This window comes from Balaenoptera musculus, chromosome 5 (genome assembly GCF_009873245.2).
Source record: "Balaenoptera musculus isolate JJ_BM4_2016_0621 chromosome 5, mBalMus1.pri.v3, whole genome shotgun sequence".
Classification (NCBI taxonomy): domain Eukaryota; kingdom Metazoa; phylum Chordata; class Mammalia; order Artiodactyla; family Balaenopteridae; genus Balaenoptera; species Balaenoptera musculus.
In genome coordinates, this window is record NC_045789.1 from 78,979,143 (window position 1) to 78,991,699 (window position 12,557).

The window sequence follows — 12,557 nt, forward strand, 5'->3', positions numbered from 1 at the left end:
TAGGAATATACTTAGCAACTGTGTGTTCCAGTAAATATTATACGTTATACAGCTTTTACCTTCTGAATGTACCCTGGCCCTTTCTTGTTTTCTAGTTAGCAATGTGGTGCAGTTTTTTTCTCATTAGTGATGCAAAATAATACTAAAGTTCTCACCAGTCAGGTGTACTCTTTGTTTTATTACATTATATGGAACATAGGGTCCTTGAAGTCAATTAGTGGAGAGTCAGAGAAGGGGCAACATGTAGAAATAAGATCTCCAGTACCTCTCTCCACGAGGTAGTGGTTCATGATCTGGCCCATTAAGTGGCTGGCCACTTACTGGTGCTGGTGAAGACGTTTAAATTGTGATGCAGAGAACATGGCAGTCTCCATCCTCACCACTCTCACCCAACCCCCAAAATAAACAGGTCAGATTAAATGATACATAAGAAAAAATACACTGCTTCTAGTAGTATTCAAATATGTGTTAGTATAATGAGAGATTTCTATTTTTCAGGAAGTTTTAAAAATTATCAGATGCGTTAATTGAACTCCAAGATTTTTCCTGGCCTTAAATTTCTGTGATTGGTTGTTTATAAATAGAAAAAGTAACCAATGGCTTAAGTCACATAGAGCTGTGGGAAATATTAAAACCATCTTTTTCCATTTAGCTTATATGATAACAGGATGGAGAATATAAGTGAAGACAAAGTAGAAGATATTTGGATACCTCGAGAGGACAAAAACAATCTTCCTATAGACTCTGCTTCGGAATCAGAATATTCAACGGTAGAAGAATGCTTTCAGAGTTTGAGAAGAAAACATTCAAAGCCATCTAAATCTAGAACTCAAAAAGCAGTGAATTTGGCCTCTGTTAATAGGCACAGTTATCCACTAAGCTCAACAAGTGGAAAGGCTGATTCATCAATCATTTCCTCAAATGTAATATCTCCCTATGCCTGTTTTTATGGATCATCTGCAAGAAAGGTTAAATCGGGATGGCTTGACAAACTCTGTCCCCAAGGGTATGTATTTATTCTTCTTTGTTTTTTTTTTTCCTAAGTGGCATATTTTAAAAAATTCAAGCGTATCCATTTCTAAACCTGCTAGGTTGCTGTTGCGCCTCCCCACCCCCCAAGCATACAGAGACAGTTCATAGGGACTTTCAATACACTTTTGCAAATGCTGTTCTTTAGATATAATGTGGGGCATGGGCCATGTGCTGTATGGAATTCTGGGTTAAGGTTCTGCGTAGCAAATTAAAACTGGAAGTCTGATTTCACATCTAGATCCTTAATGTTAGTTTCTAACTTTGCACCAAAATGCAATATCTTGTGTCTCAATTTGTAGCAAAGAAAAACAACACCGATTGGGTTTGTATTACTCAGCCCACACTGTTTGGCCTTCGCTCCTATTATAACAGCGTTCTGTTTGGGAATACAAGGCTTATTGTAGTTAGGGGAAAGTATGTCACTGTTACATTTTAGGCTTCACTGTTATTGATATATTGTTTTGAGTTTTGAATGTTGCACAAAAGGTCAGAGTTCCTTGAATATTATACTTTAAAAGCAGATTTATCATTTCAGTTGTTGACAAAGAAACTTCTGTCCTTAAGCATTTTGCAGTACTGAGAAATCTTTGGGGAGGGATTATGTTTAATTAGAATTATTTTCTGACATCCTGAATTTTGAATGTCCTTTTGAAATACTTACTGGAAATGTTCCTCATGAATTATTAAATTATTTAGGGATTAAATCTCTTATGTTTAAGTAGTTGTTGTGGTGAGTCTCTATGTTGTGCTGGTTTTCTCTACTCTTCCCCTGAAAAGGTGCATCATTTCTAGAAAGCCTTGTTTTCTCCTAAAATAAATTTTATTAGCAAAAAAATTGCCAGAAGAAGTATCAGTTGACTAGTGGGAGAAAGAATGATATTTCTTAAGAAATAGAGAAAAAAAAAAGCTGAACCCTTTTGTGGTTAGTAATTACATGGTTAATACTTTATAGGATTGCATCCCTTTAGCAAATTAGATGTTGACTAAACTGAAGCAGAGAACTTCTTAGCATCATGTATTTTGTCTCACTCCTTTCTGGTTCCATTAGGATGACAAAGTAGTTAACTGTGTCTGCTTTTCATCAGTCATCAGTATTATTGGTAAATGCATAGTCAAATTGCAACGGTATGAGTCATTACTCAAATATACACACTGGTGGAATGAAACATTGCGCGGGAATAGTCTCAGGTCTTTCATTTCTGTAGAATTTAAATGATTAGGGAGATCCCAGTGCTCTCTCAAAGTATCACTGGAAGATTTAGCAGATTCTGTGGTTTCCTGAATGATCTCTGGTGGGTGGTACCTCGATCTTGACAGGGTTAGTATGTTTATGTTGCAGGCACACTGAGAAAGCTTCACCATTACTGGCCACCTCTGGGATAGTTAGAACATTTTCTCTCTCTTTTTATCAGAACTCTGACTTTCCAACCTTTCTATTCTGAACCTGCCTAAGGTTAGAGGCTGTAATTTTTTGAGATTTTTATTTTTCCATTTTAGAGAAAATAATTGAGTTTTCTGACTTCAGAGTCTTTTTCCAGGTTACCAGGATGCAGCTAGGAAAGTAAACAAAGGAGCTTGTTATATCACCAAGAAATTAAAAAGCTCTTCTCCATGATTATGTTGCTATGACTTAAAAGAAATATGTGTAACTGACCAAGAAGCATGTATTTATTAGACCACAAATGGAATCTCCATTTTTCCTTTTTCTAGTTAGACTCTGTAGGCTATGGTGAGGGTGTTTAAGATGCTCATTAATTAGACAAAATTATGCCTACCCATTCCTTATGCAGAGGTTACTGAGCTTTGTTTACCTCATGGTCACATGTCTCTTTGGTGCAGGTAGCACTGATTTTGATGGCATTCTGAATTCCATAGAGAAAGTATTAGCACACTTTTTCTGTAAAGGGTCAGATAATAAATACTTTAATCTTTACAGCCATATGGTGTCTGTGGGAGCTCAGCAACTCTGCAGTTGTAGCATGAAAGCTGCCACAGAGAATGTGTAAACTGATGAATGAGGCTGTGTTTCAATAAAACTTTATTTATAAACACATTTAATGGGCCAGGTTTGGCTTGTGGGCCATAGTAGCATAAAACAGATTTGAGGGTTGGCTGAAATCTTATACCAGCTTCCTCCATCTCCTTTGGGCCCCACATCAAAAATTATAACCTGATAGATTACAGAAAAAGGAAACTACTTTATTATTCTATCAAATCTAGACATAATAAGAAGCAGGATCTCTCTTCGGGTACCTTTGAACTTGTTCTTCTTTCTGCCCTGAGTGCTCGTACCCAGAGAGCAGCATGACTTGTACCTTACCTCCCTCAAGTTCTTGCTCTAAAGTCTCCTTTGCACGAATCCCTGAACACCAAAGTTAATATTATCACTGCCCTTCCCTCACCACCCCATCACTCCCTTAATTATTTTTCTCATAGCTTATATACTTGATGATTTATTTGTTGCATATATGCTCCATGGGGACAGTCATCTATATTGGTTTTTGTTTACTGTGGTATCCTCAGCAACTAGAAGGTTGCCTAGCATGTGGTAGATATTCTTAGTGTTTGTTGTTGAATGAATTATTATAAAAACCTAGTATTAGACATCGTTTTTTCTTTGTCTTTCTAAAACAGCTATTTTTTAATTTATAGGGATCTTGTAGTAAAAACTAAACTCCAGACACTGTATTGGTTGGAAATCTGCTGGTGCCGTTGATAGTGCTGGTGTACATTAACAGAGCAGTGAACTCTCAGTGCGTTTATTTAAATTCTGTTCCCCCCTATAGACATATAGGAAACCCTTTTGACTTTTTAACCTGCTGTTTTCTGTATGTGAGTACATGTGTTGTCAAAACACAGTTTAAAAACAAATAGTGGGAATTCCCTGCTCTGTCCAGTATTTAGGACTCTGTGCTCTCACTGCTGTGGGCCCGGGTTCAATCCCTGGTCAGGAAACTAAGATCCCACAGGATACGCCAAAAAAAAAAAAAAAAAAAATAGCCATACTTGGTTATCCTTCTCCAAATAGTGTTGGAAATTGTCCTCAGTCATGAGTGACATTAAACAAAGTAATCAAATTCATAATCTGGATTTATTTCATGTGATTGAGTGTCTGTTCGCTTTGAAATGGAAATGCCAGTTCTGAATCAATGCACAGTATGTGAAAACTGCCCAATATTTAGTAAGAAAATAATTGTATAACACCATGCAACTAGAGAAATATGGAAACATTTCCAGCTGAGCTTAAAGTATGAACATTTATTTAACTATTAGAATGATCTAATTATAATATAGCCTTATACTATTGGTTTAAAAAATTGTATGGAAAAAACTTGATAAAATGTTGAACTTGGGTTTGTTGTTAGTGTTTCAAACAGGTGAGGCAGATGAGAAACTTAATAAATGGTCTTGTGTTAAAAAAAACCTCACTGGGGGGCTTCCCTGGTGGCGCAGTGGTTGAGAGTCTGCCTTCCAATGCAGGGGACACGGGTTCGAGCCCTGGTCTGGGAAGATCCCACATGCCGCGGAGCGACTGGGCCCGTGAGCCGCAATTGCTGAGCCTGCGCGTCTGGAGCCTGTGCTCCACAACAAGAGAGGCCGCGATAGTGAGAGGCCCGCGCACCGCGATGAGGAGTGGCCCCCGCTTGCCACAACCAGGGAAAGCCCTCACACAGAAATGAAGACCTAACACAGCCATAAATAAATAAATAAATTAAAAAAAAAAAAAAAAAGAATAAGAGATTATTGAAAATGACTGGGCCAACTGGACAATCAAATAGAACCTTCAGGAACAAAAACTGAAATTAATAAAAAAAAAAGTAAAAAATTATTAAAAAAAAAAAAAAAACCTCACTGGGTTTTGAAGATAAAAAAACAAGTCTCTTTCCTTCCCCTTTCCTATCTGCAACTAATAAGCTCAAGCTTTACAGCAAGTCTGAGTAGATGCAAATATGGAAGACTGGATAGAATTTATTCCAGAATTTCCTGAATATGCAACTCAGAGGAAGAATCCTGTGAGTTTCTGTAAATCAAAGAAAACGTGGTTGAATGTGCCACACCCCTTCTAGAGAACCACATATTGAAATATCCAAGAATATCTGCAACTAGGAAATGCTTTTGACTTTTTAACCTGCTGTTTTCTAAAGATGTTTGTGTGTTTGGTATCATGCACTGAGCATAGTTATAAAAACTGCAATATATCTTGAAGAATTCATATTTTTACTTGACAAGATGTTTTAGAACTTTTTTTCTTACTCAGCTAAATTCCTCTTTTAAAAAATTAATGTTTTTAACCGTAGAGAAGCATCGTGTGGTAATGTGAGTCCCGGACAGCAGGAGCTGAACACGCAAGGTTAACTTAGAAATTTGTGTATGTAATATGCTCAAGAATTTCTGGACAAATACAAGGATAAGCAAGATGTGTTCCTGGCCTTTTTTGTATCTTCCACTTTGGGCAGAAAAAAATACAAATAAAAATAATTTTGAAAGACAACGTATAATAATTGGTACAGAAAGGTCCACAGAGTACAGAATCATGAGGTTACAGAGGGGTTGAGAAAACATTTCTTCAGAGATCTTCTAAGGAGGAATAGCAGCTCGACTGACCTTTGGAAAATGGATACTGTTTCAACTGGCGTTTTTAGATGAAATACTTTTCAGGCTAGAGGGAGTGAAAAGGCACTGATGTCGGTGATATCTGGATGTCCTGAAGTCTATGAGATAAATAGAGGGGTTAGTTGAGGCTATTTTATGGAAGACGCAAGTTAGGCTCTAGGACCAGGAGGGAGAAACTGCCAGAGAATTACATGTCCAGGTTGAACACAGAACTAGGGAAAATGAAAAAGCCAGTGATCAACTACCAAAAAGGGGGTCAAATTCACAAACAGTGATTGAGAGATCACTTAGAAGCCACCCATGACTTGGAGGGAGATCAGGACTTATACTATTGGTAACTTTGTCAGTGGCTGACTTTCCAGTCTGTGCCCAGAATCTCCAAGGCCGCTTTAGTGGGGCAGTTTCCCACCTGCTCCGTAAGTGTGTGAGGGCCTCAAGCCTCCTGGGAGAGCTGTCCTGCGGCCAGCCTTTCAGTGAAAAGCAGATGTAGTGGAAAGTTGACAAGTCTCTCTATCTGACCAGGGTGTTCTATATCAATCACCATGTTGAACTTGAAGTTGAATCTTAAATCTCTGATAAAAAGTATCTTTTTTTATACTGGTGAACTAGTTGGCCTTTTCTCTCAAATCACACATAACTTGTGAAGACCATGCCAAGCAAATAAAAAGCTTCCATATTTTATTTGTAATTTGAGGAAAAAATTCTTAGTTTTAGTGTTTATTAAAATAACATGGCTAATTTCAGTCAGTCTAGCTGCAGAGAAGTGAATGAGGGTATTGGAATCAGACAGAAATTAGAATTGTCAAGCTATCGCTCATTTGCTGTGTGACTCAATGTCTCAGAACCGCTGTTTCCCACACATAAAAGTGTAAGGTCAAGGCTTCCTCTGTGGGATCAGTTGGAAAAGTAGGTAATATTGGGTCTGACTACAGAGCCCCTTAAGCAGGACTCAGTAAACCTCAGCTTGCTTTCTTTTCAGAAGAGCATCATTTCATTTCAGGTGACCTTTGATAATGTTACCAAAAGTAAGTTCTAGTCAGTTCTCACCTTGGCAATTATAAGGTAAAGAAATCATGTGTTCACATTAAACTTGCAAAATTAAGTTTTTTAGTGGTTATAAAAGCACATGGTTTAAAGCGTCTGAAAGTTCTGCATGGCTTATTAAGAAAAAATAGCTGGGGAGAGGGGAAGTTGGATAAAGACTGTCAAAAGGTCCAAACTTCCAGTTTATAAGATAAATAAGTACTTGTAATATATAACATGATAGATATAATGAACACTGCTGTATGTTCTATACGAAAGTTGTTAAGAGAGTAAAACCTGAGTTCCCATCACAAGGAGATTTTTTTTTATATTTAATGTAGCATCTGTATGAGATGATGGATGATCACGAAACTTACTGTGATAATCATTTCATGATGTATGTAAGTCAGATCATTATGCTGTGCACCTTAAACTTATATGGTGCTGTATGTCAATTATATCTCAATAAAACTGGAGGAAAAAAAGCAGTTTTCCTCTTCTCCCACTTTATCACAAGAGGCAGCCACTTCCTGCTTTCTTTAGTAGTTTCTTTTGGTACTTACTTTGTTTATCTTTTTCTTTTTTAATACATCTTTACTGGAGTATAATGGCTTCACAATGCTGTGTTAGTTTCTGTTGTACACCAAAGTGAATCAGCCATATGCATACATATGTCCCCATATCCCCTCCCTCTGGAGCCTCCTTCCCACCCTCTCTATCCCACCCCTCCAGGTCATCACAAAGCGCCAAGCTGGTCTCCCTGTCCTATGCTGCTCCTTCCAACCAGCCAACTATTTTACATTTGGTAGTGTATATATGTCGATGCTACTTTCACTTCGCCCCAGCTTCCCCCTCCCACCTGTGTCCTCAAATCCATTCTCTATGTCTACGTCTTTATTCCTGCCCTGCCACTAGGTTCATCAGTACCATTTTTTTGTTGTTGTTTTTTTAAGATTCCATATATATGCGTTAGCATACGGTATTTGTTTTTCTCTTTCTGACTTACTTCACTCTGTGTGACAGACTCTAGGTCCATCCACCTCACTACAAATAACTCAATTTCGTTTCTTTTTATGGCTGAGTAATATTCCATTGTATATATGTGCCACATCTTCTTTATCCATTCATCTGTTGATGGACACTTAGGTTGTTTCCGTGTCCTGGCTATTGTAAATAGTGCTGCTATGAACATTGTGGTCCATGTCCCTTTTTGAATTATGGTTTTCTCACGGTATATGCCCAGTAGTGGGATTGCTGGGTCGTATGGTAGTTCTATTTTTAGTTTTTTAAGGAACCTCCATACTGTCCTCCGTAGTGGTTGTATCGATTTACATTCCCACCAACAGTGCAGGAGGGTTTGCTTTTCACCACACCCTTTCCAGCATTAGTTTCTAGATTTTTTGATAATGGCCATTCTGATTGGCGTGAGGTGATACCTCATTGTAGTTTTGATTTACATTTCTCTAATAATTAGTGATGTTGAGCATCTTTTCATGTGCCTCTTGGCCATCTGTATGTCTTCCTTGGTAAAATGTCTATTTAGGTCTTCTGCCCATTTTTTAATTGGGTTGTTTTTTTTCTTGATATTGAGCTTCATGAGCTGTTTGTATGTTTTGGAGATTAATCCTTTGTCTGTTGTTTCATTTGCAAATATTTTCTCCCATTCTGAGGGTTACTTTGTTTATCTTAATAATTTTTTCATACTGTTTCTTTCTGACTCTTCAGCGTTAGTAATTAGCTGTTGAGACACTACTGTGGAATATAATGTTTATTCATTTTCACCCACTGTCCCCCCTGCATAGACACAGTTCCCATGTAATCATTCTTTTAAAGTAGCCATATAAAATGTCTATGTTATACCTGTATTTAGTTTTATACTCTTAATATCTATGTAAATGCTACTCATATTTGAGCTTTGCAACATATTGTTAATTTTTCTTTCATTTGCAACCTTTAGTTTTCCTTGGAGTTAATAATTATTGATTTTTTTTGGTTTGCTTAGTTTTTTATGTACTTAAAATTCATTTATCCACAAATTCTTCCTCAGGACTATGAGTTTGTGAAGTAATCAAAATACATACACATATCAATTTCACCATCGTACAGCCCCCTAAGAAAGCTTATTTAGCTTGTATTTTCTAACCCACTTTTGTTTTTTGTTTACCTATATTTAATGTAGAAAGCACTTTCTTTCTTTTGACTGTTCGTCTTATAATGTACTGTTATTGTTCCATGGACATAATATATTCTCTTATCTTTCTATGGATATTAATAAGTGTTTTGAAGCTTTCTTTTCCTGTAGTGTCTGTTTCTTTCAATTTTCTGGAGGAGGGTTTCTTCCCCATCTTTTACCTTAGAGATGTTTTCCTCAAATGTTTTGTTAATCTTGGGCTTTTAATTTTTTTAATTAAAAAAAAATATATTGCTAAAAAATGCTAACCATCATCTGAGCCTTTGGCAAGTCATAACGTTTTTGCTAGTGGAGAGTCTTGCCTCAGTGTTGATGGCTCCTCGCTGATCAGGGTGGTAATTGCTGAATGCTGGGGCTGTTGTGGCTGTTTCTTAGAATAAGACAACAGTGAAGTTTGCCCTATCTATTGCCTCTTCCTTTCATGAATGATTCTCTGTTTGGGCTGTTCATTTAAAATGAGATCCTACAGAGCTGATTGGATCAGGCCCTGATGGGTCTCTCTGTCTATTTCTTGTAAGATGATCTTGCTAGGCTTTCCTAATGTGTTTCCTTGGAGACTCCTCATGCCAGTATCTTTTAAATGAATCTCCTTATTGAGGGTGGTAAGAGTGGTTAACGGCTTTTTGGGAGCTCAGTGGGGAACGTGGACTTTGAGTATAAATATTTATGATATAGACGTGATTCTACTGTTTTTAGTGCTGTCCCCTACCTTTAGCCTTGTCTGAGTCTCCCAGTCCAGAGACCCCTGTTTGATCTTCTCCAGTGAATAAAACCCTATTATCCTGTTGAGGAAGAGGAGGGGCAGTTTTCCAGCTGAGAAGTAAGGGAGGGATTCTGGGATGGAGTGGTGAGGGGTGCAAGTTTATCTCTTTAATTGCCTTTCAACAACTCTTCTGTTCTCAGCACCCCCTCTCCTTCATAGTCACTTCCAGAGTTACTTGTGCCTGTATCTCCTGAGACCTTCTGAAATTTTGTGAGTAAATTGGTTTTCCTCTCAATTTGATCTCTTGGAGGCTTAGCAATCAGTTCTCTGAAACCTCCTGAGTTAGTTCCTATCCCTTCTTAGGCTTTCCTGATTTCTTGATACTGATGCTATCATTTACTTTTTCAGTCAGTGTTGGCTTGTAGTTATTTATTTATTTTTATTTGTTTTTTTAATCCTTTGAGGTTTTAGGAGGAGTAGAGATAAATGCAAACTTTTCATTGGTCGTCTTAACTAGAAGCTGGTTTCATGTTGGATTTTTTGTTTTTTTAACAGAGTATGACTCCATAAAATAAAGAGGTCTGAGTCTTTTAACGTGGTTTTTCACATACCATATCATATAAGCACAAAGCTCTTTGTGAATATTGTAAAAGTTGGAAGTCACACATTAAAATTTGTGCTTTATCATTGGCTTCTAAAACTCCTTTTAGCACTTGAGATTTTATCTTAAAATTTGTTTTTTCTCATTTAAAGCAGAAATGGAAGCTGGGATTTCAGAAAATTTTTGTTTTGTTTTTGTTTTTTGGCCCCAACTCATTTTGGTTCATATAATCTTGGAAACAGTCATTTTGGTTTACTTAAAAGTGAGGAAATACAGTCTAGAAAAAAGGGCTGATATTTTCTAGAAATATTATAATTCCTTGGATATGTGTCTATAAAACACTTCATAACTAATACTGCAGCATTTACTATTTTTTTAAATTTAATTTAATTTATTTTTTATACAGCAGGTTCTTATTATTTATGTTATACATATAATATACATATACATATAATATGCGTTGTTATTCTCTTTCTGACTTACTTCACTCTGTGTGACAGTCTCTAGGTCCATCCACGTCTCTACAAATGACCCAATTTCATTCTTTTTTATGGCTGAGTAATACTCCATTGTATATATTTACCACATCTTCTTTATCCATTTGTCTGTTGATGGACATTTAGGTTGCTTCCATGTCCTGGCTATTGTAAATAGTGCTGCAATGAACATTGGGGTGCATGTGTCTTTTTGAATTATGGTTTTCTCTAGGTATATGCCCAGTAGTGGGATTGCTGGGTCATATAATACTGCAGCATTTAAAAGCCTCATACTTAAGAGTAATGAGATAAAATAACTAAATAAAAAATGAGTAATTAGATAAACAAAAATCTATACTTTTGGAAATTGTAGTAGTTCTAAAAAATATTGAGTCTAGTTAGTGTTAGAGCAGAAAATAAGATAAAATATGCATATAATTCTTCAGGATTATATAAACAAGGCAGGTGAATCTGGAACAGCATGTCTATGATACCGTTTTTCTTAGATATTGTTTAGAATAATTGAGAAGTACTTTTTGATGATTAAAATACCATGATTAATAAAAGCCATAAATTTGACTTAGAACAGCATGTCTATGATACCGTTTTTCTTAGATATTGTTTAGAATAATTGAGAAGTATTTTTTGATGATTAAAATACCATGATTAATAAAAGCCATAAATTTGACTTAGTTACTTTGAGGTTCATTTCGGTTATGTGATGTTTGAAGATGACAGTTTGGTAGCCTCTGCCACTTTAAATTAATATCATTGGTTAGCATGCTTATCCAATTTTGTAGTTTTTTTAAAGCTAAAAGATGTAATCTTTTAAAAAAAAAACCCTTCTGGCACTTAGGATTGAAATTAAACAGGAGTGCCTTCATGTATATACTTCATAAATAGAGATGTAATTGTTTGTATATACACTGTTGTTAAAAAAGAATTTTTAAGACACAGTTTTTGAGACAACAAAAACTGACACCAGATGGCGAGGCTGCATTTATGATAGCAGTTGAAACTTTACACAACCTGCCCTACTAGAGCTCAGGGGAAGTGCTTATAGAAATCCATTCAATAACACCACACATGCCTTATGAATTATTCTAAGAAAAGCTTCTCAAAGAAATGTTTTCCTTTAGAACCCTAAAAACAAAATAGGATAAAACCTAGGCTAATATTTTTCACGTCTACTTTACCTTTTTTTCCCGAAGGAATTCTGAAGCACTTTGCAGAACTGAACTCACATATTAAATGGGTAAAGGTCAAATGTTATTGCTACCTAAAGGGATATTGAGGGTGCTTTGCCATAAAATGTACCAGAGTCTGTTTTGTGTAGTTGTTAAGAGCATAGACTTTGGGACCAGACTGCCTGGATTTGACTCACAGAAATGATCTTTATCAGTTGTGTGACTTGGGCAAATTATTTAACCTGCCAGCTCCTCTGTGGCTTCATCTGTAAAATGGGAATAATAATCTTACTTGCCTCATATGATTGTTTGGAGGATTGAATGAATTAATGTTTGTATATGGCTTGCAACAGCGCCTAGAACAAAGCACTATGTAAGTGTTGTTTTTATTATCAAGATTATTGTGCCAAGTAAGTTCTTTATTGACAGGCTTTAAAATCTCTTCTCTGTATAATAATCCATTACTCAGTTCTAATTTGTGTCATGTGATAGTAGGAACACAGACTAGAGTGACACTGTATTTTATACTTTGTCTTTTTTTTTTAACATTTACTAAATAAATTGTTAATTGAAATTTAAGGGAAAGATATAACATGTCAGAGAAAGCGTTTAAAGTACTTTAGAAACCTCTAATTGTGTGTAATAGATTAATTTTACAGAATTACACTGGATTTAGTTGCCTGGTATCAAGTAGATTTTTATAAATACATGAGAAAAATATCTAACTCTG

At 36.2% G+C, this 12,557-nt stretch overlaps 1 protein-coding gene across 10 annotated transcripts in view; it reads left to right on the forward strand.

The window, feature by feature from the left end:
• Positions 1 to 12,557, forward strand: part of ARAP2 (ArfGAP with RhoGAP domain, ankyrin repeat and PH domain 2) — a 207,940-nt gene that overhangs the window by 35,739 nt on the left and 159,644 nt on the right. For all 10 annotated transcript variants that reach the window (XM_036853114.1, XM_036853112.1, XM_036853105.1 and 7 more), the window contains one exon: positions 653 to 1,006. In XM_036853114.1, the coding sequence (XP_036709009.1) occupies positions 653 to 1,006 (354 nt within the window). The remainder of the gene's footprint in view (positions 1 to 652; positions 1,007 to 12,557) is intronic.